The sequence below is a fragment of the Sphaerodactylus townsendi genome, linkage group LG03, assembly GCF_021028975.2.
Source record: "Sphaerodactylus townsendi isolate TG3544 linkage group LG03, MPM_Stown_v2.3, whole genome shotgun sequence".
Taxonomy (NCBI): Eukaryota; Metazoa; Chordata; class Lepidosauria; order Squamata; family Sphaerodactylidae; genus Sphaerodactylus; species Sphaerodactylus townsendi.
In genome coordinates, this window is record NC_059427.1 from 59,650,416 (window position 1) to 59,677,708 (window position 27,293).

Sequence of the window (27,293 nt, forward strand, 5' to 3'; positions counted from 1 at the left end):
ACTTTAAGTATTTCTGCTGTTTAAGTATATAAAAATGCATTGTAGCAATAACCACTAGTGTTTGACAGAGTGCTTTTTCTGGTTAGCTGAAATGTTTCCAGCCTGTGGAACAGTCTTAAATTCATACCTTATCCACAAATATGAGCTGTCCATGTAATATATTTAATTTAGTAATGAGAACAGATGGTCATTATAGTGACTCATAAACCAAGGGAGACAGATTGGCTATCTTAATTATGTTCAGAGAGAGCACTGAATTGCTCTAAAATGGAGGTTGAGGCTGTAAGCTTCTCCTGATCTGCTGGCAGTACGCAAGAATGTTAGAGGCAAATGGATACACATCTGACTAAAGACTTTTGGATTTAGGAAGGTACAAACTCAGGTGTCCAAAGAAAGCAGGATGTTGCATTTGCTTTCTCCCTATACTACGAGTCGTTAACAAAAGGGGCAGCATTGGGAGCTTTAGATGACTCTCTATGCCATTTTCATTTTGTATGAATATTGCAGTAAAATGTATGTTACAGATTTATTGTGCTGCTGTTGGGTGACTTAATATGTTGTAAGTTTTAAAATGACTGTCAGAAGATATATGGAGTATGATGCATATGTTATTCACATTGGGAGGTGAATGAGTGAATATTTATTTCAATAATCAATGGCTATTGGGAGGTGTGTATTTCTTTCAAAAAATCTAGATAATTGCAGATAAAATCATGAGGCAGTACTCCTACAATAGGACAAAGGAAAAGAAATTTAAAAATAATTTTATTTTTAGGCCTAAATAGTGCTATTAAACTACTGAATTTTAATCTAATAAATGTAAACCAATTTTTGTTCCTTGAAAAAATAGGGTTTCTTCCCCTTACCTGTTTCTGTCACAGTATCTCACTAGAAATGGACTTTGCAGTAAAGAAGGGTGTAGAATTTGCCTCCACAGATGCTGCTGTTACCATGGAGATAAAGGAACCAATGGCCTTTTTCTAGTTTGGACTGTACTATACTGTTCATAAAAAGATGGTGAAATCTAAAACTGCATCATTTGGTTTTTTAAAAAGTGAACCAGAATACCATAAAAGAAAGCAATTGGAGTTGTATTTTAATATTGTTATCAAGTTATAAATGGAAGATTTTTCATGAGACACAGCATAAATAAATAGAAATGTTTGAAGCCTGTGCTAGTGGCTTATTCGTTTGCTAATCCTCCTCCTTAGGAAAACCTTTGGCTTTGCAAAATATAACCCCTCAGAGCCTTTGGCTTCATCTGATGCAGCATTTGATGCTGATTACATCACAGACTCCCTTATCTGTGTTGCTCTTCTATGACTGAACGTGAATGAGCATGTGAAAGCTGTGAATGTGAATTTTGATTCTTGGAAGAGAGACGGGCTCTACCTCAGATTGCTGTAAAGAAGAAAAAGGAAAGCAGATTTTTCGAAAGATCAGCAATGGCTTGTAGAAGGTGTCATTTGTAAGTATTATCTGTCATATAAAGCCTATGTCAGAAAGAGTACAGATTGCTGGAGAGGAATAGGAATTGCAATTTAGCTCCTTTTGTAGCAGCTTTCTCTTCATGAACCATTTTTTGGGTGTTACCTCTCAGCAGCATATTGATGTGGATGTTTAGAATTGTGCAGTTGTAAAGCTTCAGAGATGCAAAAGTAGGAATAATTTGGCATGGTAGATAATAGAAAGAAACCTGTTAGAGGTTTGATCAAAACCAGCTGTTTTAAATGTGATATTTGCAGCACAAAGGGTTGAGGTCTCCTATGTATAAATATATTGACCGGCAATGAATGTATCTTCATTTTTGTATAAATGCTTTGTTCCATGATTGGTTTAGGCAGTATCATAAGTCTCTTTTAGGCAACATATCTGATGCTATTTTTACCACAACCGTATGTAATTTTAATATTGTGTGCCACAGTATTTATGTAGCAGATAAGATATTGTTCATAATATTAACATCACAGGAAAGTAGCAATAATTAACAAGGGTGTGTGTGTATGATTTAGTCAGAGAAATGATAGCAGAGTTTACACAAGTCTGGTAAAATAACTGAATCAATCTATATAAGGAGCCTGCAATAGATCCACTTATCTGTAAGGATCCAGGAGGCTTTGATTCTTGAATCTGCATTCATAAACTCCTAGTACCAATGCATCCCAGTGGATACTTCATCCAAAACCAAAATAAAAATGGAATGAATATATAGTACAATATTTCAAAGTAGTTTGTTAACCTTTAAGTTTCAGGAAAACAATTCAAAAGGCTTATCATTCTGAATTCACTACTTTCGTATAAATAACCTATCTATATATATCTCACCTTGCTCTGATTTTAGTATCAACATGGAAATAACCTACCATTGTATTATACCAGCATGCATGCTTTGACTCTCCTGTTTCCAGTGAGCAATACTTTTCCCACAAATAGACATTTTAATATCAACCAGTTATGAGGGAAGAGTTATGCAGCATGAGCAATAATTTGCTTTAATTGCTGCCTGCTTCATACCACTGAGCTGAACAAAAATACTTGGCTTTAAACCAATACAAATTCAGTGTGTAACATGCAATGGATTTCAGTGCTTGCTATTCATGAATAAGCATTGTTTAGATAGTGCTACACTGATGTACTCCCAAGAAACTCATTTCAGATGTTTTGCAGATTTCACTCTTCAATATCAGTTGATTTCATTTAACTTTAATAGACTTTTTATTGAGGGTGCAGATTGTGATTTGTAGACTTGAATAATAATGCTTGAACTTGATATTGTAGATATATAGAGCAAGTTTGACTGGTTGAGGTTTAGAGCAAGTTTGACTGGTTGAGGTTCAGGCAAGCATGTAATCAGTATGGTCTCATATACATGAGATCCTATCCAATATGTTGGTGTTAACCTGTCAGGATTAAAGAACTGTCGATATGCTGGAAGAGCCATCTATATACTGAATTCCACTTTCATTTGTTTGTGGACATTCTGATTTTGTTAGTGTCGGCAAGAATAGGATAGATTTTGCCAATTTTATGTAGCAAACATCCAAAGTAGAATAGTTGTACTATGCTACAGCAGTCATTTCCACAACTATTATGATCAAAATGTCAGTCTTGTATAGAGACATTGTACTGCTTAATTCTTGATCCTATATGTTTACTATTTGTCTTCCCCCTATAGAATGGTTTCTGTGTGGGTCTGTGTTTGTATTAATCACGTTACAAGGTTGCTTCATTTGGGAGTGATGTTGGCACTCCAGTCTTAAAGCCAAATGTCAGTACTCTCTTTCTATTTCTAAGCATCCAGAACCGTATAAGGACATGTATTGTGGAATATCGATCTTAGTTTCTCAGTTCATTTCATATTTAATCATTTAGCCTTATGGGAACACATTCAGTTTTCAAAGATTATATGAGAAGAAAGTAAGCCAACTGAGAAATTCCAAAGTATTTGTATCTGGTGATATATGTATGATTTGCATTTAATACTTTTTAAATATACTTTCCTGTTCCATTAAGGGTAAACAGATGGACCTTAATGTTTAAAGGAAATGTATTTTTCTTTGTCCTGTGGATAGTTTTCAGAAACATTCTTAAAAGAGAGAAAGAAACAAATAATATTTAGGCTCTGGTTCTAATTTAACTAGAAAGGTTTTTTTTCCATCCTGGAGAAAAATAATTCATGACTATATGATTTAACAGGTGAGATATTCCTACAAATACTATACTACATGGAGCACATGTTTATACAATCAAACTAACAAAACCTATATGTGGTGTGTGTGTGTGTGTGTGTGTGTGTGTGTGTGTGTACAAACAGTAGAAACCTCTTTGTACATTCTGTATTCCCAATGGAAAACCTATTCCCAATGGAAAACCCACCAAATCATCCAATTTGAGTGGTAGTAGTTGGAAAAATGTACTACATTTTTATGGAAATTTGTTGCATTTGCTACTGTCAATCTAGAGCAATTGTAGCAGAATTCTTATTAATTAGGAGTGTAAATTGATTTTTAGAAAGAACTCTCCACCAATAATGCTATTATGTTTCCTATTCAGTTTCTTGGGAGTTTTGTTCTGTGGCTTGGCTTTTTGAACATTAGCTTTCAAACTGAACTGCTTCATTCTGAAAATGGTTTGTAATCAACTCTTTAAGGACAGGTTCAAATCTCTTATGAAACTTAAATGCTTGACAGAATAGATGATAGCCTAACTTTGCCCTACCCTACAAACGCTAACTTATCTTTTTCTATCACCGGCCATATCACATTGTTTCTCTGGTTATTTACTCATTTAATCATTGCTACTTAAAGTAACTAAAATGAATGGGCTATTTTATGTAGTTTTTGTAGTGCATTATCATCCAGTGCCCTTAGAGCTATGGGACTGCATCAGTAGAGAAATATAATAGAAGGAAGTTGATGTATTTTATTGGATTGCTTCCTTCTCTGGACCGTACAACAATTCATGTCTCTTGAAATTTTAATTCTATGCTGAATGTTTCAAAAGGGCTGTTTAAAACTGGTAGATAAAAATAAACTTTGTAAATATGACTAATAAACAGGATCAGTATCTTCTTGAGGACATACCCTGTAGTGATGTTTTCTATGGCTATTTGTAAAAAGGCAGAAAACCCCTCTTTCTTTCAATAATTGATATGTTTCCTTTGTGTTGTAGAGTATGTGGTTTAAAAGGCAATTTCCCTTTGTCCCAGAAGAAAGCAGCATACAAAGACTGTATTTAAAATTGAGTCTTTATCCTAAGGTGCTTTTAAGATTTGTGGTACAATTTAAATTGCGTTAAGAAACACTGCAGCCCTGTCTGTGTAACACTCAGTTTTTGGGGTGGGGTGGGGTGGGGTGGGGTGGGGTGGGGTGGGGGACTTTATATACTACGTGAAAGTAGACTAAACTATTTTTATCACCATGTTAAATCCCCAAGCTTAATAGAAGCATTCTCAAGAAGGAAGGAAAATTATTTATCAATTGCATTGTGACTATTTTGCTTTTAGTTTAGTTGATCATTCTATAGAAGTGAGTCACAAGGCATCCTAAACCTGATGAATATTATTTAAGTGAAGATGTTGTATCACAAAAATGTATCTAATTATGTAGGATCAAGGAGGGGGGGGCCTTATTTAGTTCTCCCTCCTAGAGCGTAACAATCCAAAATCAAGTTAATGCCGAGGTATGCTATCCCAGTATTAGGGTTCCTATCACCAGTTTGTTCCCACTCAGCAGCAGCCTTGCCAGATTGGTCATGTTCATAAGTAATATCCTTCTTAGTACCATATTCTAATGGCAGTATGTGGTAGACTTCATCTAATTGAAATCATCTGGTTACCACTGGTTCAACTGGTTGCAACTGTCAAAAACAAAATGCTGGACTTAGTGGACCATGGTTTGATTGAGAAGGGTAATTTGATATAATTTTGTCTTTTATGTAGTCCAAAAAGAATTGTACTGCAAATATAGGCATACTACGATACTGGTTGAAGGGACAGATTATTCTTCTATAACCGTACCAGGCTGAGTATGACATACATATTGCGTCTAATAGATGGATTGGAGCAGAAGAATGTGGCTGCTCTGTCAATTCTGATGAGTGTTTTTATTGTTTCCTATGAACACATTTGTTGGGGTCAGGATCATTCCAATTTTCTGGTGCAAGAAAAGAAATTACGTGTATACAGATTTATTGTGAACACTTTTATGTCATTCATATATGTTGTTATAAAATATGTTACAGTTGGAGATTATTTGTTCTATAAGTTACCTTTTTGTGAAATCTACTAGTGATGTTTTGATGGATTAGCAGCACATTTCAGTCGTAACCCTTGCTTAATTTAATAATGTCAAATTTTGCCTGGGGTGGGGGGAGAATGAGTTTTAGTGTAATCACACTGTGGTTCATTAATAGGGTTGTGGAAGCATCACTTGCAACCTCTTTACTGGTTTCTGGATAGTACCATCTGTTTTCACACAGATACATGTGTCTGTATCTATGAAGATTAGGATGTAGAATTGTGCATTCCAGAACCTCTGTCACTCAATTGCCATTTGCACGCTCAACCTTGCTTCCATCTTACCTGTATCAACCTTAATCCTGGTTGAGCAGTTTCCTCTTAACCAGAGTTTTGAATTAATTAAAATCCTGGTCAGTTATAACCATGGTTTACCATCTCTGCAGAATTAAGTTTTACCATTTTAATGGTCGATGGTCATCATCTGCGCATCCCAATCTCAACCCATTAATTATGGTTAAGGAATGAGAGCATGGTACAGTTGCATAGGTTTTATTAGACTCATGACTTTGTAGCTATCTAGAATCCTATTGAGAAGAAAAAGGGAAAGTCTAAAAGGAAGGTCAACATTTTGTTAGTCACATTTCTAATAAACAATCTATGTGGTTTAGAATAATGACATATAATTAGTTATTCACAGTCTACCACATTGATTTCACTGCAGTGTGTATAAATAACTAAGGTCACTATTTCAGCCTTTCAATATGATACAAGTAGTAAAAATGAAATGAAAAATGCCACAAAATTCATTTTCTTGTTGATTATGATGGAGAAACACACCTACCCCTCTAAACGGAGGGAAATCTGCTAAAAGTGTAGCAAATTATTCAGAGGAAATTTTGTGCTTGTGTGTAATTTCTGAATGTAAAACAAAGTATGTAGATGATGAATGAATTTAAAATATAACCTATTCCTTGCCAAAACTTGAGCATGTTGTAAAATACATTTCTGCAAGAATATATCCTTTGTGAAATAAGGGGCTTGTTGTCAATGCAAAAGCTCTTATCAAAATTTCTCTCACTTTCAGTTATGTATAGCCAATACATTTTATAAAGTTACAATGTACAGTGACAGAGTTCACTCATTCATCAGTAGTATTAGTAGTATTTTACATGGCCTTGAATCTAAACAAGTGTCGTTGGTATTCCTCAGTTGTGTGATGTCCCCAGTAAGGCTATATGGGGAGATTACATGGTTGACTATAAATGACATTGAGGTTCAGCTCAAACCTATTGATTGCTTACTAAATGGGTGCAGATTTTAAGGGCTGGAAAGGAAAATTCTCATTCTGCCTTTCTTCCTATCAAGGATTCTTAACTTTACAATTAATGCTGGTAGTATGAACAACTACTTGGAGTTATAATTTAGTATGGTTTTAGAATTTATTAATTGGTATAATCATTGTAGAATCCCACATGGATAAAATAATATGTTTCTTTATTTAGGAATTTAAAAATTAACTGGATGGAAACAACTCCAGAGACAATCACCTACATGAGCAAAATGTATGTTTAGAATGGGTTTACAGTCAGTTTGTAATCTGTATTTTTACAATAATAATGTAGTTTTCTGATGATGAATTGTATCTTGGCTATTCCAGATTATGTAATGTTGCATTATATATCTCACATTGGGAAAGTCTGATGTAGTTTTATTAGCAAATTGTAATATGCACTTAAGTAATCCAGCATGTATATTGTGAAAATGTTGGCAGATAAAATATGACATCAAGTCAATATAATTTAAAAACTCGTTTACAATTAAGAGACTTTTAAAAAAACTACACACAAGTATTTCAGTATAATTACAGAAGGGTAATTTGGCTTAAGCTAAGTAGCAGTTTTCAAAAGGTGTGCAGATAATTACATCCTCTCAATCTCTATGTATCAGCCTGCACAGCAAATATATAACAGGTTACAGATGTTATAAAGGAACCCATTTTTCTTTTTCCTGTTCACATTCATGCTATGCAGGCAGCGATTAAAGCCTATAGAAACAATCTGGGTTGCTTTCACGCCTTCGCATGGAGACACTTCTCTCTCTCTCTCTTTAAAATTTCCTGCTACACATGTGTAGCTGTGCAGGCATACAGCAATGAACCCTCACAGCCATGCTGATCATCCCACAATACATTTGGCTGCACCTGCATAACTGTACATATGCAACATGCAAAACAAGAAAAAGAAAAAGGGGCCTTCCTGCAATGGCAGGGTAATAATGAACGCATTACTGTAGCAGGAGGATTCTCTCTGGCCCTTTTCACCTGGGCCAATAAAAGGGGGAGAAGGCAGGTTATATGAACCCACCGTCACCTCGGCCCCTGGCCCCTTCGCACATGAAGGCACCTCCCCCCTCCCTGCCTGCTTTCCCCCTTCTGCAGGACCGACCTCCCCGGGCCATGATACAGCCCATTTCTCCTGTGTGGCTCTTCAGATGGGAGCTGGGGAAGGGGTTTTCAACAGTCGTGTTATGTGCAAGTCTCGTGTTTTCTGCGAACCACTTTAAAACAAAAGAATCACACATAACACAATTGTCAAAAATTGGGTTGGGGGAACACAGAGCGGAGGAGAATGGAGCTGAAAGAAAAAACTGGAGAATGGAGTTGGAGAAAGACTTAGAAACTTAACTCTCTGTCACACACACACACACACGTGTGTGGGGGGGAGGAACTGGAAGAGGACATTTCCAATTCAGAAGTTCAGCTCTCAGTTGTAAGCTGCTATTATGCCTGGGTGGAACTAGAGCAGAAGGATGGTGGTACAGGTGTGGCTGGTCAGGTAACCCACACTACTTTCTGCAGTTCTTCCCATTTGGCCAATTGTGCAGCTTGCAGGAGTGAATGCAGCACCCTTCAATGGGCTCCAATTTGGTCTGTGATGCACATTTAAAAGGAAGGGGCTGCAGGCAGGCTGGGCATTCAGAGTCCCTGGTGAGCAAAACACACCCCTTTATCTGTATTCATTTCTCCAGCCTATGGTGCCAAGACCTGAAGAGCCTGTAATCAAAAGCTGTGGCCAGATTTTCCCCAGTCCAACATGCCTGTGTCCAGGGGCGTAGAGGGAGAAAATGGTGCTCGGGACAAAATGGTGCCCGTGCGCCGCCGCCCCACTTCCCTTTTTTTGCTGGCTGAAAACAGCTTTCTGTCGAACAGCTTTCTGCCAGCTGAAAACAGGCCAGGCTGGTGGGGCGGGGTAAGGGGGTCAGGGGTCAGGGTGATTTTCCGCCCCCACCAGCGCACGCCGGGTACACGGCACATCCTCTTGCCTCCTTATAGCTGCGCCTCTGACTGTGTCATCCTTCTTTCCCTCCCTTTCAGGCTGACCCTACTCCAGGCACAAGACCAGGGGGGAAGGGAAAGGAGTTTGTAAGCACCTTTGAGTCTCTTTACAGGAGAGAAAGGGGGGATATAAATCCAACTCTTCTTCTTCTTTAAAGATAGAATAGCCTAAGCTCATGATGTTACATTGTTAAAGATGCGTGAATGAAATAAATGTTAATGAAGGATTTTTTAAAAAAATGAGTGAAGGAAAGATCAGAAAGTAGAAGTAGTAATTTTGAACTTTAATTTTATTACTGTGGAGGAAGATAGTGGCAAGGTGTGATTGCATGTCTTAAGTGTGTGCAGGAAGGGATAAGGTATCAGGCATTATTTCTTTCTTCAATTTTCCCTGCTGCTGGGAACAAAGGTTGCTGCGGCTAGCAAAGATTGTATGAGCATTGTGGGGAAAGAAGAGAAAAGAACAAATATTAATTCAGTATAAATTTCAACACTTTGAGAGGTTGGAAGGAAGTATTGTATCAAATGGTTCTTGCTTGTGGGTAGACATAATGGGGAGCTATTAAAAAGTGCAGTGTTGAATTACTGATATAACTCTAATTCCACATGATTATTGAACAGTAATGCCTCAGCAATGCAAAATTATGTTTGCCTGGATAGTCCTTTCAAATTACAATATAAATTCAAAGATGTATAATAGAATCTACATATCTGTAGTCCAAATAACTATCAGCAGAGTAGAGCAGAGCTACCCATAGTAGACAAAGAGGTCTAGTAGTCCAACTGCATACACTCAGGAGCCTCCCACTTTCTTGGAATAAGACACTTCACAAGAGATGTTCTTTCCACAGGAAGGCTTTACTTGGTAGTTGCAGCATGCAAACACTATACAAAGTTCTAAAGCTACACAGGACTAAGCAGTAAGATAAGCAAGAAGCCTAAAGAATACATACAGAGTTCTATACATTGCCTTTATAATGGTCAAGCTAGCACTTTGCCCAGCAACAGTCTTCCATAGGAACAGAGTCACAGTCTCTTGCACCAATCACATTAAAGGTAGACTATCACAAGTTGCTCCAGATTCTCTGGCTCCGGCTCCGTTGCTGACCCAGATACCTAGGAGATGAAACCTCTTTTTTTCCGCATACCATAATAATAACTACATCATTTTGTCTACACTAGACAAAACTAGTTAGTGTAAACTGGCTAACAGAATTGTAATTTTTAAAAATGGGGATGTGGCTGCAGAATTTTTAAAAAGAACTTATTTGTATGAAGTGATTGTATGAAAACTATTTCCACTTGTAATATAAAAAGCTATAATGATGATATAATGTTCCTAGTCAGTGTCGTTTTAACAATAAACTTTTTTTGTTCATGACCTGTTTACACTTAAAAATTGGTAGTTGGGGGGGGGGACCCTCCAATTCTCAAAACTCTTCTGGCTTATCAGAATGGACTAGGGCCACTTTCATACAAAGTGCTTGCTGTGCAATTTCTTAGTGAAAGCCCTTTGAAAAGTTGCTTCCAGACTGGTAGCTTTCCTCTTTCTGTTCAGTGTTTTTAAGTTGTTGAGTTGGGGTCCAATGATCCAGTGATCTGGGAAGGCTGGGACCAAATTATCTGGTAAAGGATTGCATTTCTGCTACATCGGCGCTTTCCTCATGCCACACAAACCCTTTTTTCTCCACATATGTTGTATCAGTGCAGTGGAATAAAGTGAGGTAGTGTTCCTAGGGCAACAGTTTCATCTTTTCTAGACATGAGATTGCATTTTTAAACATCCCATCCCACCCAGGGTAAAGCCACTAGAGCAACATTTTATACAACATGAGCTTTTCAAAATCTTAGTCCAAAGATTTATAGGTAGTTAAGACTTGTCAGCAGAAGCTCAAGTTTGAAAAAAACAAGCTAATATGTACATGTTCACTGGCATTTCTGATAAAACAGGAAGGGGAAAGAGGACTTTCTCTTTCACACACACCCTCTGCTCAGTCTTATTTTCTACCCAAGCAATTGCTAGCAAAGTCATTTAGAATTATAGCAATAAAAGACCATAACCCCCCCCCCCCCGTAACGATGATGGTTAAGATGATAGTTTCTAAATTACAACATTTATACAGGTAACCACAATTACAAATTATCCACCTAGGGTAAAGTTACAAGTTTTATGCAATGGTCTTAAATAGTCAGACCCTGCAGCAGATCGTTTTTGATCTCAGGAAGCCTTTTGGGCAAGATTCGAATTAGAAATGATATTTGAAACAATAAATTATTCCAAGAGCACTACAGACGATTTCTGAGGAAGTGTATACTACACAAAATGAGCCCATATTGGAAACTGGATGGCTCATGAAGCTTCTGTCATTATCTAACCTTCAGCTTCTGCTGACAACAAGTTTCAAGTCTTAATTGATTATAAGTCTTTGGATGCAAGACTTTGAAAAGCTCACTTTGTTGCTCTTGTGACCTTACCTTAGGTTGAAGATCCCATAGTGGGGAATCTGGGGACTGTGGAAACATCAAGGAGGATGGTGAGGAATTTGAGGGCAGTAGGAGGCAGCAGAAGATCTTGGGATGGGAGTGGGGTCAAGTGCAGGGATTCCTAAGCCAGCTGGTAGGAAAAAGGTCTTGTCCTTCCATCCGGGTGACTGGTGAGTTTTAAAGGAAAAGCAGCAACACTTTCCTTGCTGTGTAGCTTGAGGTGGTGGTGAGCCAAGGCAGAAAGCTCTGTCACGCCTGCATTACAAGGCAAGATTTTTTTAAAAAAGGAAAAGCAACAGCATTCTCCTCTCTGTGTTGCCTGGGGAGTGCAGGGAGCCAAGACAAAGCGCTCCATCACTGCTGCTTTACAAGGCAGTATTTCTTTTCCCCTTGCTGTGTAGCCTATGGGGGGGGGGGGAGAGAGACTCAAGGCAAAGAGGCCTGTTGCAAGGCAAGAGCCCCATTGCTGCTGATTTGCAAGGCAAGGTTTCTTGCCGTGCAACCTTGGGGTGGGGGGTGGGGGGTGGGGGGTGGGGGGTGGGAGAGACTCAAGGCAAAGAGCCCTGTTGCAAGGCAAGTTTTTTGCAACAGCACTCTCCTCACTGTGTAGCCTGGGGAGGGAGGGAGTTAAGATGTGAAGCCAAGGCAAAAAATTCTATCACTTCTGCTTTGTAAGACAAGATTTTTTAAAAGGAAAAGCAGCAGCACTTTCCTTGCTGTGCAGCTGGGGTGAAGGGGAGCCAAGGCGAAGAGCCAGCAAAGGCATCTTTATTACTCAATTTCTGTGCCCAATTTACATGGTTCTCTCAAAAAGACCTTCCTGATCACTACCCTGCACTGTGGGACAAAGTCAAAATGTACTCTCTTGCCTTCTCAACATCATATTTAGTAAAGTGGGGCTTCAGTGCAATCACCCAGTTTCTTTCCAAGCAGCGAAACAGACTGAAAATTTACTGAATGTGGGGATCTAAAACTTCGTCTTAGTGCCTTGTAGCCTGATGTTGAGCAACTGATATCCCTCCACCAAGCACATCCATTCATTAAACAATGAAGATATAATGTGTGAGATGCAAATATACCCTTTCATATTGCTAAAGCAGCTGAATCAATTGGTTTAATTTTACTAGGTCATGTTTTATTAGTAAAATATATATGTGTGTTTACAGTTTTAGAAGCTGTTTTGAATTTGTAGTAGATGTAATATCACGAAAAAGGAATGTGTTCAGGGGCGTAGCTGCATCCCTTCCCTGAACTGGAGCTCCACATGGAGGGAGCCCACTCCACTCTCAAACTTCACATGGAGTTTGGGAGTGAGAAGGACACATTTGATGCTGGCTTCAGGTGACCCACATCTAGCTTTAAACTGCAGGCTTCAAGCCTGTAGTTTAAAGTTCAACCCTACCCCTGCTGAGGCCAGGATCCAACTGAGTCTCTGAGATCACCAGCTCCAGCTTTATACTGTTAACACCACCCCAAGGTGGAGTTTGGGGTGGAGCCAACATTATAAAGCTAGAGGCTTTATAGTAGCCAAGCTCATTCTGAGCCAGGCACAAATAGGCCCTTGCCATTCCTGACCTCCATATGGGGGGGTGGGCGAGCCCTACTCACTGACTCTCAACTGTACCTCTGCTTGAACTCTCCAGAGTTCAGGATGGGGCACAGCTGTGAGGGGAGTGCTACCCTGCTGTCCCCCTCCTAGAAAGTGGGGCCAGGGGCTCCAGCCCCCCATGCCCTCCTAGCTAAACCACTATGTATGATCACATATTGGGGGAGGCACTAGGAATGTGGCCTGGGAGCCAAGGGGGCAGAAGCCCAAAAAAGTTTGGGAACGACAGCCCTAGGTAGATGATCTGTATTTTCTAAGCACCTAATCTCTAATATTGGGAAAACTCTCTCCCCTATCTCTTTATTTGAAATTCAGTATTCCAGAAGCCAAGAGCCTGTCTTATTCTCCTTCTTTCCAGCCACTCTGTCCTCCAGCGAATCAGGTGCTGTTTTTGTGTGTGAATGGAAGAGAGAAGAAGAAGAAGAAGAAGAAGAAGAAGAAGAAGAAGAAGAAGAAGAAGAAGAAGAAGAAGAAGAAGAAGAAGAAGAAGAAGAAGAAGAAGAAGAAGAAGAAGAAGAGTTTGGATTTATATCCCCCCTTTCTCTCCTGTAGGAGACTCAAAGGGGCTTACAATCTCCTTTCCCTTCCCCCCTCACAACAAACACCCTGTGAGGTGGGTGGGGCTGAGAGAGCTCCGAAGAACTGTGACTAGCCCAAGGTCACCCAGCTGGTGTGTGTGGGAGTGTACAGGCTAATCTGAATTTCTCAGATAAGCCTCCACAGCTCAAGCGGCAGAGCTGGGAATCAAACCCGGTTCCTCCAGATCAGTGTGCACCTGCTCTTAGCCACATGGCAACCATGGAACAGAATCCTTTCTTCTCTTGCTGTCCATTCTTCTCCTGCTTAATCCCCCTTTGTATGATTAACAGAAAGCTGTTCCTGACAGATGCATGATCCGTTTTTCATCTTTTGTAGTAAAATCTATGCCATCCAAGATAAAAACATCCTTAAAGACCTCATTGCTACTTCAGTTTCACCTGATTGGCTCTCAATTATTGAACATTGGTTTCTTTTTCCATTGTTTCTTTTTCCATTGATCATGAAGCAGCTTTAAGCATAGCAATCTATTTTCAACTTAATAGAGGTAGAATATTCTCCCCACTCTTTCTGGAGACAGTATGACATTTTTCTGCTTAACTCTCTGTTTTGATCTTTTAAGAGGGTGACCTCATTGGACCCTCTCTTTCATCACCTGGAGCTAAAAATACATTTTTCTTTTGAAGCTCCTAGGGAAGTGTGTAAGCAAAAGAAATAAAGGGGACCAAATGGAATTTTGTATGTATATTTTATTCTTGTCATGAAAACTTTCAAGTTTTATTTTACAAAACAGATCACAACTAGTGAATGCCATTTTTATCAGATCATTGGCTTGGATTTTCATTATTGCTATCAAAGTTACTGTAGTCAGGAAATTTGATTTTGTGGTATCATCATACAATATTTTCAATACTAAACCATGCCTACTATTTCCACAGAAAAATGTCAAATACCAAGCACAACTGTGCATTTTATATTTTCTTTTGGTCTATTGCTTTGTGTTACTTTGTCGATGCATTGTGATTATTTTTATTTTGGTCTCCTCTTGTACTTGTAGAGATGTATTCAGAGATAACTTAAGAATCAAAATGTAAAATTTCTGTTTTTTCATAGTTCAAGATGATTTATTGAGCATACATCCATATTTTAATCTGTGGTGTTTCCTTCTCAAGGGAATTAATTTACAGTTAAAAAGGTAATTGTATGATTAAAGTGTAGGTTATTGAGTATATATGTCCATGCTTTCTTCTATTTTTGTTCCTCAAAACATGGTACATTTTGGAGTAGCTAAAACACAAAACACAAGCATACACAGCTTGACTGGTGCAGAGTAATCAACAGTTTCAAATGTTTCACATTTCTTCAGAAATTATAAGTAATCTTTAAATTTTATCTTCGCTATGATAGTTCCACATAACACAGCAAAGAAATCAATTTTAAACTTGGCTTGTTTTTAGGCTTTGTTTTTTTACCTGACAAAAAATTGGCTTATCATTGCAATCACTTATCAAATTTATTTCTGATTGTATGCATAAATTTTGTGAGGACTTTGTTTTCTGTGAATTGGAACTGACAGTTTGAATTTTTTTGGAGAAACAAACTCCCTGACATTTTAGATATAACAGTTAGCATCTACCTTTCCATTAGAAAGCCCCTTACTAGACACTTGGTGTGTTGACTTTGTTTTTCCTTGTGTCGTAGGTCTATAAATACTCTGCACCAGTTTTGCTGTCCAGCTCCATTGTACCATACCAAGCTAGCTGTCCCTGCCACACAGTCAGAGTACAGGTAAGAGTAGATATGGTCCAGTCACTTCTTCCTTTCATGGAAAAGTCTGACTTTTTGTAGCTCTCTATGATTAAAAAGAATGCTACAAAAATACAAGATGAATTTTTAAACTCTATGTAACTAAATTTGTAGTATTAGTTCTATGTAGGATTTCCATAGATAGGTAGAATATTATCTCTGGGCTCCCCAGTATTTATATTTACGATGTGAACAGTTGTACTCAGTGGGGACGCTTGCATGGTGCATGTTTCTCATGTGCTTAGGGAACATATAGGATACTGAGATCTGTACAACTTGACACATCTGTGTAACTTGTCAACGCAATATAAATGTTAATACTGGTGCAGAGGTCAAAAGGGGTGTGCAAATTAAACTGATTAATCAGTTAGAATCACACTGGGTCCTTAGCTGCTGCTGTTTTCAAATCAGGGGCTTCTGTCACAAGGGGAAAGTTATTTTTTCAGCTGTATGATGCAAGTGCTTGTCTTTCACTGGTCATGCCACATGCATCCTCCATCTGATGGTATCTGATCAAAGGCAGATGGACAGGAGCTATAGTTAGGTACCCTGAGATAGGGCACTAAGTTGGTTAGAAAGAAATCTCTTTTAGAAACTAGCATACATCAAGTATCCTGTGGGGCGGGGGGAGGAATTCAACAGTCGACTATCAGTGCAATCCTAAGGAAAGTTATTCCGGTCTAAGTCCATTATTTTTTTTCTTTTTATATCAAGTGCCAAGCTCTTACAGCACAATCCTATGCAGGGTTGCTTCAGTGAAGATCCGCTGAAATGAATGGGTGTAAACAAGAGTAACTCTCCTTAGAATCGCACTATTAGGGTCACATAAGGCAGTCACCTCAGTTGATGGATTTTGAAAGCTGGCAATCTTTTGTCCCATTTGCCAGCAATCATCCACCCGCACACCCATACTGGAGGCAAAGGAGATACTTGTGTTTATCTCTTTCAGACCTATTTAAAAACAGAATCAGCAATTTGCTGATCTCTGAAAAGATTTATTTTTGTTGCAAAAGTTTGACCATCATTTTTTGTTGCCTGTTGCCAGAGCAGCTAAAATGATGACCAGACGCTCATAGGGGGGAAAAACATCTTGTGGGAGAAATGGATTGCTACACTGTTTTAAAAATGGTTGGAGGGATGAAGAAAATTCTCTCCTCTGGCTCGTGGGTGAGAGGGCAATGTTGGAGCAGAGGGTGTGGCTACTGCTGACACTGCCTCAGGCAAGAAAATATCTTACTGTCATTACTAGAATAACTGCAGGACAAGAGAAAATAGTCAGCACTGCAAGGTCCCCCCCCTTCAAGCTGCTTATTAGCAAAAAAAAATTCAAATGAAGGTAAGATATATCTATAGTATATCACAGATTGCCAGCCAGTAGATTTAGTGATATAGAAATTATGAGTACACTGAATATTTAATTAGCTCTTTCTTAATTCATTTTACTTTTGATGTAGATAGTGATCATTTGCCAGCTCATGAATAACATTTGTTCAAATAGCAGTACAATGATGCTGAAAAATCTTCTAGCTCACACTGTACTAGTAAACCATATAAAATCAGCAGTGAATCCTAAATCTGTAAATGCAAGTGCATGGTGTGTTGCTTTGATAATATGTATGTTGCCTCTATAATTATGTTGCATATTCGTCTTCCATAATTTTCAGCATTTTCTCTTCTGTTTTTCATTGTTTGACTTTCTTCTGTCATATTTACCTTTTAATACAGTGAATTTGTTAACCACTTGTATGTCCTCACAATAGAGTTAATTCAAGATGGCAAACCTATTTGTTTTTGTATATCAAGGTCTTTGCTGTAGAGCAGGCCTATAAGCCAAATACAGGTATCCTGCCATATGGGACAGTCTACTAAAGATGTAGTGAACTTGCTAATTTTGCTGCTTTTCTGCACAGCAAAAAGAAGCGCCTAGCTGGCCATAATTTATCACTAAATTTGTACACCTGGCTCAGTGAATCAAACTTTTCAGATAGAAAGGTAATCATTTGACTGACCACAAAGATTCTTCATTGCTCTGTGTTTAACTAGGGTTGCCAAGTCATAAGAAGAGCCTTGCTGGATCAGAACAGTGGTTCATCTGGCAAAGCATCCTGACAAAGTGACTATTACTTTAAGCAATTATCAGAGGGGGATTTTTCTGGAAAATGTTTGGATTTATTAAACCTAAACTCGAATAATTTCTGCTTCCTCCCAGTTTTCAGCTCTGTGCTTCTGCTTCCAGACCCACACGTTGGAGTCAGCAGTACAGATCTGAACATTGAACTCCAGTGACCCAGTGTTCAGCTATGTGCTGCTGCTATCTTTGAAGTCAAAGGCAGTCAATGGTATACTACCAGAAAACAGTTCCTGGGGCTTGCTTCAGGTGCCATGCCCAGTTCCTGACAATGAACTCCCCCGCTGCCCCCACTCCGCTGAACTCCCCCACCACTGCTGTGCCACTGTTCCCACAACTTCTCCCCAAACAAACCTTTTCCTCCTCCAAACAGCACTGGTGGGCAACACACTGGGGGTAGAAGCTTCCCTCGCCTTAACTGTGCCTCCAGTGTGTTGCCAGCTGGTTCCACTTGGAGGAGGAAAAGGTTTGCTAGGGAGGGTTGGGAGGCTGCAGTGGCAGGGAGTTTTGTGTCAGTGGTGGGGGAGTTCAATGGGGGGCAGTTCAGCCAAGGGCTGGGTGGGGGCAGGAAGTCAAAATGCATTCCCCACTTGACCCAGGCAAATGGCACCTAGATCATCTGCCCCCTCTGGGGTCCCTAGTTCCACCAATGGAGGCAGCACTGCAGAACTGAACAATGAGCTCCCAGGAGCATTTAACTCTGCACCATTTGCTGCCTTCAAGACTGAATGGATATTTGTGGCAACACAAAGCTGAATGCTGGGCCCTGCCAAGCAGCATTCAGCTCTGCACCGCCTGCAGCTTCAAGACCCAGTCAGCAGGTAAGTGAGGGGGAGAGGGCCAAGTGGGCCAAAATAACGGTAAAAAAAATATTCCGACTCTGCTTTTCAGCTCCCTTAAATCACTGCTAATTTTTGGAGGATAAAAGAACCCTGAAAAATACTGATAAGATAGTTTAGGGGGGTTTTTTGGTTCGGCTTTTGCCAAATGCACACCCCATCACCCTTACCTACATGTTTTTTCACTTCCTCGGATAATTTCAAAAGGTTTGTGAGGCTGGACTTCCCTTTGCAGAAGTCATGTTGATTTTCCTCAGCAGGCTTTGTTCCTCTATGTGCCTAACAATTCTATCTTTGATTACAGTTTTTACTGATTTGTCTGGTAAAGATATCAAACTGGTTGGCCTGTAATTTCCTGGTTCCTCTCTTGAACTGTTATTTAAAATTGGCAAAATATTTGCAAAATCTCTATCCTTTTGATATATAACCTGCACAAGAGGTTATCTATGGATGTTATAAAGGTTGCATTCATAATGGAGACAGAGTTAGTAGTTTACAGGCATTTTGGTCCAAAAGTAAAAACAAAGAACGCTATTAGGGTAATGGCCAGTGAACCGTGCAGTATCAGCATTGAAACTATAAATCACAGGTGTTTCATTTACTCAGCCAGAAGATGTGTATCACAGGGTGCTTCTATGTTTAATCTTTTTTGGCTTGGGATGGACTTATAGACTGATATTTGACCTAGAAATTGCTTATGGCACCAATCATCTGTGTATAGATGTGCCTAAAATCTAGTCCACATTTTAGAAACACAGACTTCTGCTTTCAAGGGGATTAAAGCATTATTACACATTAAACTTTTTAGCACATCCCAATCCCCATTTATTTATTTGAACTCTTTTGTATTTATTTGTTGTTAAAAGACTATGGAAATTTAGGCTAAAATATTTAAGAGGGGAATTGTCCATGCAGTTTTTTAATTTTAGAACAAAGTGTTTATTTTTTTTTTTAAAAAAAAGATTGTGCTACCTTCTAAAACTTGCTATTTTTAACATACAAGGAATATAAAGTGCAGTATGAAAAATATACCCAAGTACTTTTCTATATTGTAATAAAGAAGCCTAGATAGAAGTTTATTTCAGTTTTTAATCATATAATTCCAACATACAAATGGAAATCATATTCACATCTTATAAACCCTTTCCCATAGTTTTTGCTTTTTTTCAACATAATTTCATCTTCAATATGTATTAATTTATTTTTGTCATGCCCATGAAATTACATAACACTTCCCATTATAATCAAACTATTTCTCTTTCTGTTTACATTACTGACACTTCTGAATTGTCATGTTCATTTTTGTCCACAATGTTTTCTGCAGAACCATCCTCTAAACATTTGAAACTGGAGACGTTTTCTCTTCTTTTTCCCCCAGTGATGCCTGTGAAAGCAAAAAGATATTGCAAAGGATGTTATAGTACCAAAGAAATCTCATTATTTTCTGGCAGTACCTACCTGCATAATGTATGTTCAGCACCTCTATGAGGTAAACCCATTATTCTGAGCGTATTGTTCTAACCTTGAAATTAGTGACTTTTTTGGTTTTAATAAATCATGATTTGTAACATTCTGATCAGTTTCTGTTTCCAGAGTCAAGAAGAAAGAATTGATAATGGTTAACCCTACTGCTCAGTCTGGTGACAAGCAATGTTGTTGTTTATCATTATTTTGTAAATAGTGAAAGTTGAGAACACACTTTGTGATTTCTGAAAAAAGGATCTGTATGGTAGAAATATGTGGCTCTGAATCATGTGTCCACTTTTAACACTGTAAGAGAAAAGTGTCTATTTCAGCACTGTGAGTTTTGAAATTAGTAGGAAACAGAATGTTTCCTTTGGCACAGATATGATGGGCAATAATTTAGCCTTGTGGGTAATCTTTAACAAAATATTTTATAAAAGCTGAACAGGCATGATTACTTGCTTTTACCACCCACACTTTCTTCTATATTTTAATTCTCACTGTGGCTGTTTTGTGGGATTTCCATATAGTCATATTTTCCAAAGTTTCTGTAATATATTCTCAGAATGAAAGAAACAATGGTAAGAAAAATAGATCTTAGGTGGGTTTCCTGGTAATGAAATTTAATGGAACACACCTTGGCTGTTTAGTCCTTGGCTCAAAAAAAAATCCAGTCAACGATGGCAAGGGGGGGTATGCTCCTGGGAGGGGCCAAATCTTAAGGGAGGCCAAATCTGCTCCTGGTAGTGCCTTGTTGCCATGCCAGTAGCTTCACCCTCTCCAGGGCACTTAGCCTGGAGTGATTTTGCCGGCGTGTAGCCACTGCCCACCCCCTGGCACTGGAACACGGCACTGGACACCTCACCAGCATCCCAGGGGCCCTGCTGTCAGTGGTTGTGGCCAGGGGATGAGCCAATCTTAGGCCCTTTCTGCACAGGCCAAAAAAGGCAGCCTGGGAACGGCAAAAACGCTGTTCCCAGGCCGCCATTCGCACAGGCGGCGCTGCTGAAACGCAGCAGCGCCGACCTGGCTCCCCTTCCCCTCCCTCAGGGTGGCGTCAGGCTATCCTAAAAAACAACCCTTTAAAGGGTTGTTTTTGAGGGAACAGCGTCTTCCCGGCGGCGCGGTGTGAACAGCACCACCGGGAACACGCTGTTTCCCCTTCCCTCTCCCACTTACCTTGTCGCTGTCGTCGCCCTACTGGCCTCCTAAGTCCCTCCCTCGCTGTCCTCCGACCCCTGGAGGTCGGAGGGCAGCGTGGGCGGGGCTTAGGAGGCCAGCAGGGCGACGACAGCGACAAGGTAAGTGGGAGAGGGAAGTGGGAGAGGGAAGGAATATATTACAGCGCCTCCACCCCCACGCTGGCAGAATTCTTGCCAGCGTGGGGGCGCATAGAGGCCCATGCGGAAAGGGCCTTAGTTAGCTCCTTTGCTGGTGGGCAGCAATTTGGATCTAGGTCACCTTTTGGGTTCATTGAGGCTTCTCGATGGTAGGGAGACTTTTGAGATTTATGAGCCTCCCCACACCACTTGGAAGCCTCTATAGGAGTGGCAGGATGGTGCCACATTGGCACTGTGGCCCACTGCCTTCCATTTGGATGGGGCTGCCGATTTAGCCCATTATACACATGAAGACTTCTAAAATGTATCAATGTAATAGCTGTAGTCTTGTTTCTATTTATATAAAACATCAACCCAAATTTTAGAAAAATATTTCTTGGCCAAAATTGGCCCTGGATACATGAGCTGGCCTACATAAAAAGACAATACTAGTAGTATTATTGTTTTACTTATATATCTCACAATTTTTGAAATGACTAACCTTAAGACTCAGTGGGATTTGTGTTTCTCATTTCGTAATGCTACATGACAGACCACTTTTGAAAAAATAGAATAGTTTCAAAAGCAGATTATGAGGTAGCAGGTTTTGGGGTTTTTTCCTTGTTCAAATAAGCAAATCTGTAAAATAACCCATACTACTATATTATTGCTATCATGTAATGTGGTATCCTTTATTCAGATAGTCATGTCGTACAGAAAAATCTGTTCAAACTATTCAGCTGATAATTTCACTTCTTTCTTGTATGGAACATGGGGAAAACATGAGGAGTAGCATTTTTTGTGATCTTATTTTCATCCTTTATCATGTTCCTTTCCATCCTTATTCTTTAGCCTGTTATTTAATGAAAGGAAATGGCCACTGGTGGTGGTACTACTGATAAAGATGTGACTTCATGCAAGCTTCGCACTAAGCCAGCATTCTTCCCTCCCACCCTAAAGTACAATATAGCTTTACAGATGTAGGTATTCCATATTGCTTTTGTATACTAAAGTGTTTAACTTATGGTTTGTAGCATTACTCATGATTCTGGCAACTTGGGAGACTCTGTAAGCAGAGTTTTTCATGTACTTTTTTTTTAAAGACAGTTCAGCCGTATCTGTAAAAAATCATTCTTTATGGAATCTGTTACTATAGATGTACTTAAAAACTGAATTTTTTCTCATGTGACCTATTAAATAAAAGCCTTTTAAAATGAAGGCAAAATAAGTAAAGCATGTTTCCAAGACAGGTAGAAAGACTCACACTTCAGAACTTATTAGAATAAGCCAAAAATGTTATTCAAATTCTATTAAGTTTTCAAGTTTTCTGAACAGTTCTAATCCTCTATCAACTGACAAGTTGCTTACAAATGGGCTGTGTTCTTTTTAAATTCTGTATACTCACAATAATGTCCCTTTGTGATTCTGTTCCTCTATCTCTCTTTTTCCACTCCTTGGCAGGGAAGATAATGTTCCACACCAGTTCTGTTGTCCACCTTCTGGGTCTATTAGTCCATCTTCAAGATAACAGAGAAGTTTTGAGTCGCTATTCTGTGCAGTCAGAGTACTACATCTGTACATTCCACTTCCTCTTCTTTCTCTGACTGGTGTGTATGGAACTGACACTAATTTGCATGGATACAGTAAAGGTTCTGGTTTATGTCAAATTCAAAACTACTCAGAATGTTATATAACTGACTGGTAATTTCCACTCTGCATTTTCTACTTCATGTTTGCACAACTCTCCTGTTCTCGCTCTGTCTCTCTTTTCTTGTGTGATCTTAACAAATATGAAATGTAAACTTGACATGTAAAATTCACATATTTTGAACTAAAATAAAAAGTGTTACCAACCTGCATTCTGTACAGTTTCATTACATAAAGACCTGAGGGCATTAACATGTATCTGAAGTATTATTAGTAACTCTGAAATTTTCATGACCTTTCTCTCTGTCTTTCAAGACATTGTCCTAAGACCTTTCAATGTCATACAACTACATTTTAACATAAGGATACAAAATTTGCAGCTGGGCCTGAATTTTTCTAGTCTTTGGAACCTGAAGGTTTGATCTATCTCCTTTCACATTTTCATTCTACTACAATATATTTTAAATTTGTCTATCAGATTAATATTTCCTCAGTTTCCAAAAGAGTTTACTTGTCAGTTAGTTACATACCAATTAAATGTATGGCAAAGCAATGACTCATGGCATTTGAGTGAGAAGATCAAACTTAGCTTCAGTGGACTAAAATAATTTCATTTTCAAGTTGTGTGAAAGTTCACATCTGCCCTTGATGAAGATGGAAAGTATTTTGAAGGTAAATGTAACTAAGGTTCTCTTGTGTAAAGTTGGACATGAAATTTCCTAATGAGTAAATAAGGCCATGCAACCATGACATCTGGTGGGTTGCATTTTAAAATGCTGAGTGATTTGCTGAACTATTCAAGTATAACATTTTTGGCTGTTTCTTTTATCTATTAAAACGCTGCACTTAATTTTTTAGTACTGTTTCTTAACTTCTTGGTAGTATTCTTTTTGTTGGCTGTCAAGTCAGATCTGACTTATGGAGATCCTGTTGAGTTTTCAAAGCAAAAGACATTCAGAGGTAGTTTGCCATTGTCTATCTCCATGTCACTATCCTGGTATTTTTTTCAGAATACCAAATACTTGCCAGAGTCTGTCCTGCTTAGCTTCTGAGATCTGACAAGATGCTAGTCTAGGCTATCCAGTCAGGTCATTATTACAAATAGTTTATTTCAGTAAAGAAATAATTTCTAGATCAAGGAAGAGATTTTTAAAAGCACAATGTGGCATTTAAAGGGTTTACTCATACCTAAGAAAGCTATGCTGAAATCCAAACAGTCATGAAGCTCAACAGAGACCTTGGGCCAGCTGCATTCTGTAAGCCTAATTTACCTAATAAGACTATTAGGAAAACATAGAAGAGAGTTACGTTTGCCATCCTAAATTGAATGGAGGCTGGATAAAACGAACATATAAAAATATTCACACAAAGCTTTTAGACTTGCTGTGAACATGCACAGAAGTCAATTAAGAGTATTGTACTTTCCAATAATCAATTTAGAGAACAAATCCTAACCAGGTCTATTCTCTAGGACTTAATCTTAGGCTCATTCTGCACAAGCAGAATAATGCACTTTCAAACTGCTTTCAGTGCTCTTTGAAGCTGTGCGGAATGGCAAAATCCACTTGCAAACAGTTGTGAAAGTGGTTTAAAAACACATTATTTTGCGTGTGCGGAAGGGGCCTTTGAGATGTTAGGACTGCAGTGTTAGTGATCTTGTGACCTAGTAGAGAACAGTAAAACCAGACAAGCTACAGAAATAGAGGAGGTTGCCAGCCACTAGATGGGGCCTGGAAATCTCTCAGATTACAAGTGATCTCCAGATATGTTCTCCTGCAGAAAATAGCTGCTTTGAGGGATAAGCTCTATGGCATTATACCAGTTGACGTTCCTCCCCTCCCCCAAACCCCACCTTCCATGTCTTATTAATGCCAGCAACTTCAGGTATTGGTATGACAAACTATTAATTGAACTTCAATAGCACAAAATGAAAAGAACAAACAGTTCCTTCTCAGGCTTTGCTTATGCAGCCGCACCTTAGCTCTCCCAGTCTTTTTCTCTACTAGCTTCCTGTTTCCTATTGCTGCTCCTCCCTGTTCCAACCCCTTAACTAAGGTTACATTTCACAACACTCCCATATTCTACCCCCAGTTCTCTAGGAATTTCCCAGCTCAGAGTATGACAAGACTGTAGATTTTTACTTGGCAGAATAAAATTACGTTGAAAAGTAAAAAAGAAAATAATTAAAAACATCCTAATAAGAGCTGGATGTTCTTTGTGCCTATCAGTTGAAAAGTGACGACAGGAAATAGCAAATATGCTTTTTCAGTCCTCTTACAGATTATATGTCTTGGGATGAAAGAATTAGGGCCTGGGAATGAGCATTGTGGGGTAGGTAATTCTGCCCTAACCTCCATCTCATCCCTCTTTCATTCAAGTTGCTATAGTTTTTTCCCCAAGGGGTCTAACCAATTTGAGGCTAGAAATTGCTTGGAAATATGTGTTGTTGAAGGCTTTCACAGCCGGAATTACTAGGATGTTGTGGTTTTCCGGGTTGTATGGCCATGTTCCAGTAGCATTTTCTCCTGACATTTTGCCTGCATCTGTGGCTGGCATCTTAAGAAACAACCCAGAAAACCCACAACATCCTGCTTGGAAATAATTTACTGGACTGAGAGAAGCAACCAAAGGAAAGGAGCTGTCCAGTTGAGAGAAAGGGGTAGGCAGCAGTTGATGGGAGCTTGAAAACATGTGGGATTGAATCCAAGGAGGCTGTACTTAAGAAAGTTGCAGAGAATGGGGAGCAAGGAAAGTTTGCAGGCTTGCAGAAGGGCCTAGAGAGGGAAAGAGGCTGTGGCTGTTGAGGTGAGATAAAAGGAGGGAAAGGGTGAAGCTGGACCAAGATGATGCAATGGGATAGTATTTGCACAGGACTGGTAGGAGACTCCTGGGAGGGAGCACACAGGGAAAGAGAGAGCAATAGATTAAATCATACTTTTCCTGACCTGTTGTTGTGCTGCAGCAGTGGTAGAGGTCAAATCTGGAAGATGTGCAGAGATCCCCCTCCCCACTACACAATAATCGCAGGAACCACACACATCTACCTACCTAGTGTAATGATTCACAAGTTAATAAAATAATAATTAAATGTTTTCTCCTCGTTACTAAGTTTTTTCAACACTTTTGCATCTTACTACTACCAGTGTCTTAAGCTTTGCAAAATCTCTTGAGACAAATATCTCTAAACAGGTTAAATCAATGAAGGGCCCAGAAGCAAATCACATTTTCATTTGATAGGTGATAGCATGCCATGTTACAGGTATATGGTTGCTTCTGTCTATCCATGTGAGAACTAGGCATACATAAATTACAGATGCAAGAATTTATTACTCATAGCTGCACTACACTTTACACTTAGCACATTTTTAAAAATGTTGGTTAACAACTCATTTCTTCAAAGCTCCACAACTGAAGAAGAGAAGAAGAGGAGTTTGGATTTATACCCATTTTTTTCAACCATAAAGGGTTCAAACCAGCTTGCAAACTCCTTTCTAAGGCTTAGAAAGTTCTGAGAGAATTTTGGCTAGCCCAAAGTCAACTCCAAGGTCATCCAACTGTGAATATATATCCTCATAAATACCATGCAGTATAGGTCACTACTAATATGGCTATGGCTATGATATCACCAGGTACCAGCCCATTGATGGGCATGATGAGAACCTTGCTGGACAATGAGGCAGATTGTTTAGATACCATCCAGTCTGGTTTCAGACCTGATTATGGGACTCAAACAGGCTTGGTCGCTCTAGTGGATGACTCGTATCAAGAGATTGAATGCGACTCCATTGATTCTTCTGGACTTTTCAGCTGTTTTCAGTACCATCAATCATGGTTTTCTTCTGAAATTCCTATCTGGACTGGGCTTTGGAATCACTTCTTTGGTGGATCTGGTCTTTCCTGGAGGATAGATTTCAGAAGGGGGGGCTTGAGGGACTGCTGTTCAACCCTTTGGTCTTTGACTGATGGGATAGCACAAGGTCCTGTCTTGTCCCCTATACTTTTTATACATAAACCACTGGATGAAATCAACTGGGAATTTGGGCTGCGTTATCATGAATATGCACATGACTCTCAGCTCTATCTTGCATTTCCAGTTGATCCCGAGGCAGTAGAAACTGGTCGATCACGATCTTTTGACCCACCGCCTGGCCGCTTCCGGGGTGCGGGGCACTGTCCTTCAATGGATTGCCTCGTTTCTCCGGGACCGGAGTCAGCAAGTGTGGTGCGGGGACAAGGCCTCCCAAGGGTGCCCGCTTCATTGTGGTGTACCTCAGGGAGCTCTGTTGTCCCCGCTGCTATTTAACATCTATATGCAACCCCTTGCTCAGCTAGTACGGAGCTTTGGGCTGGTCTGTCACCAGTATGCTGATGACACCCAGCTCATTCTGT

At 39.3% G+C, this 27,293-nt stretch overlaps 1 protein-coding gene and 1 long non-coding RNA gene across 10 annotated transcripts in view; both read left to right on the plus strand.

Moving 5' to 3' along the window:
• Positions 1-27,293, plus strand: part of IQSEC1 (IQ motif and Sec7 domain ArfGEF 1) — a 447,788-nt gene that overhangs the window by 189,236 nt on the left and 231,259 nt on the right. For 2 of the 9 annotated variants that reach the window (XM_048491779.1, XM_048491781.1), the window contains exon 1: positions 1,086-1,468. The exons of the other annotated variants lie outside the window; for them this stretch is intronic. In XM_048491779.1, coding sequence (XP_048347736.1) covers positions 1,446-1,468 — 23 coding nt within the window. In that variant the 5' untranslated portion in view covers positions 1,086-1,445. Of the gene's footprint in view, positions 1-1,085; positions 1,469-27,293 lie in introns of those variants that run through there. 9 annotated transcript variants of the gene reach the window in all.
• On the plus strand, positions 21,276-23,116 carry LOC125430075. Its single transcript, XR_007244094.1, has 2 exons — positions 21,276-22,237; positions 22,719-23,116. It is a non-coding gene; the product is annotated as an uncharacterized LOC125430075 (long non-coding RNA).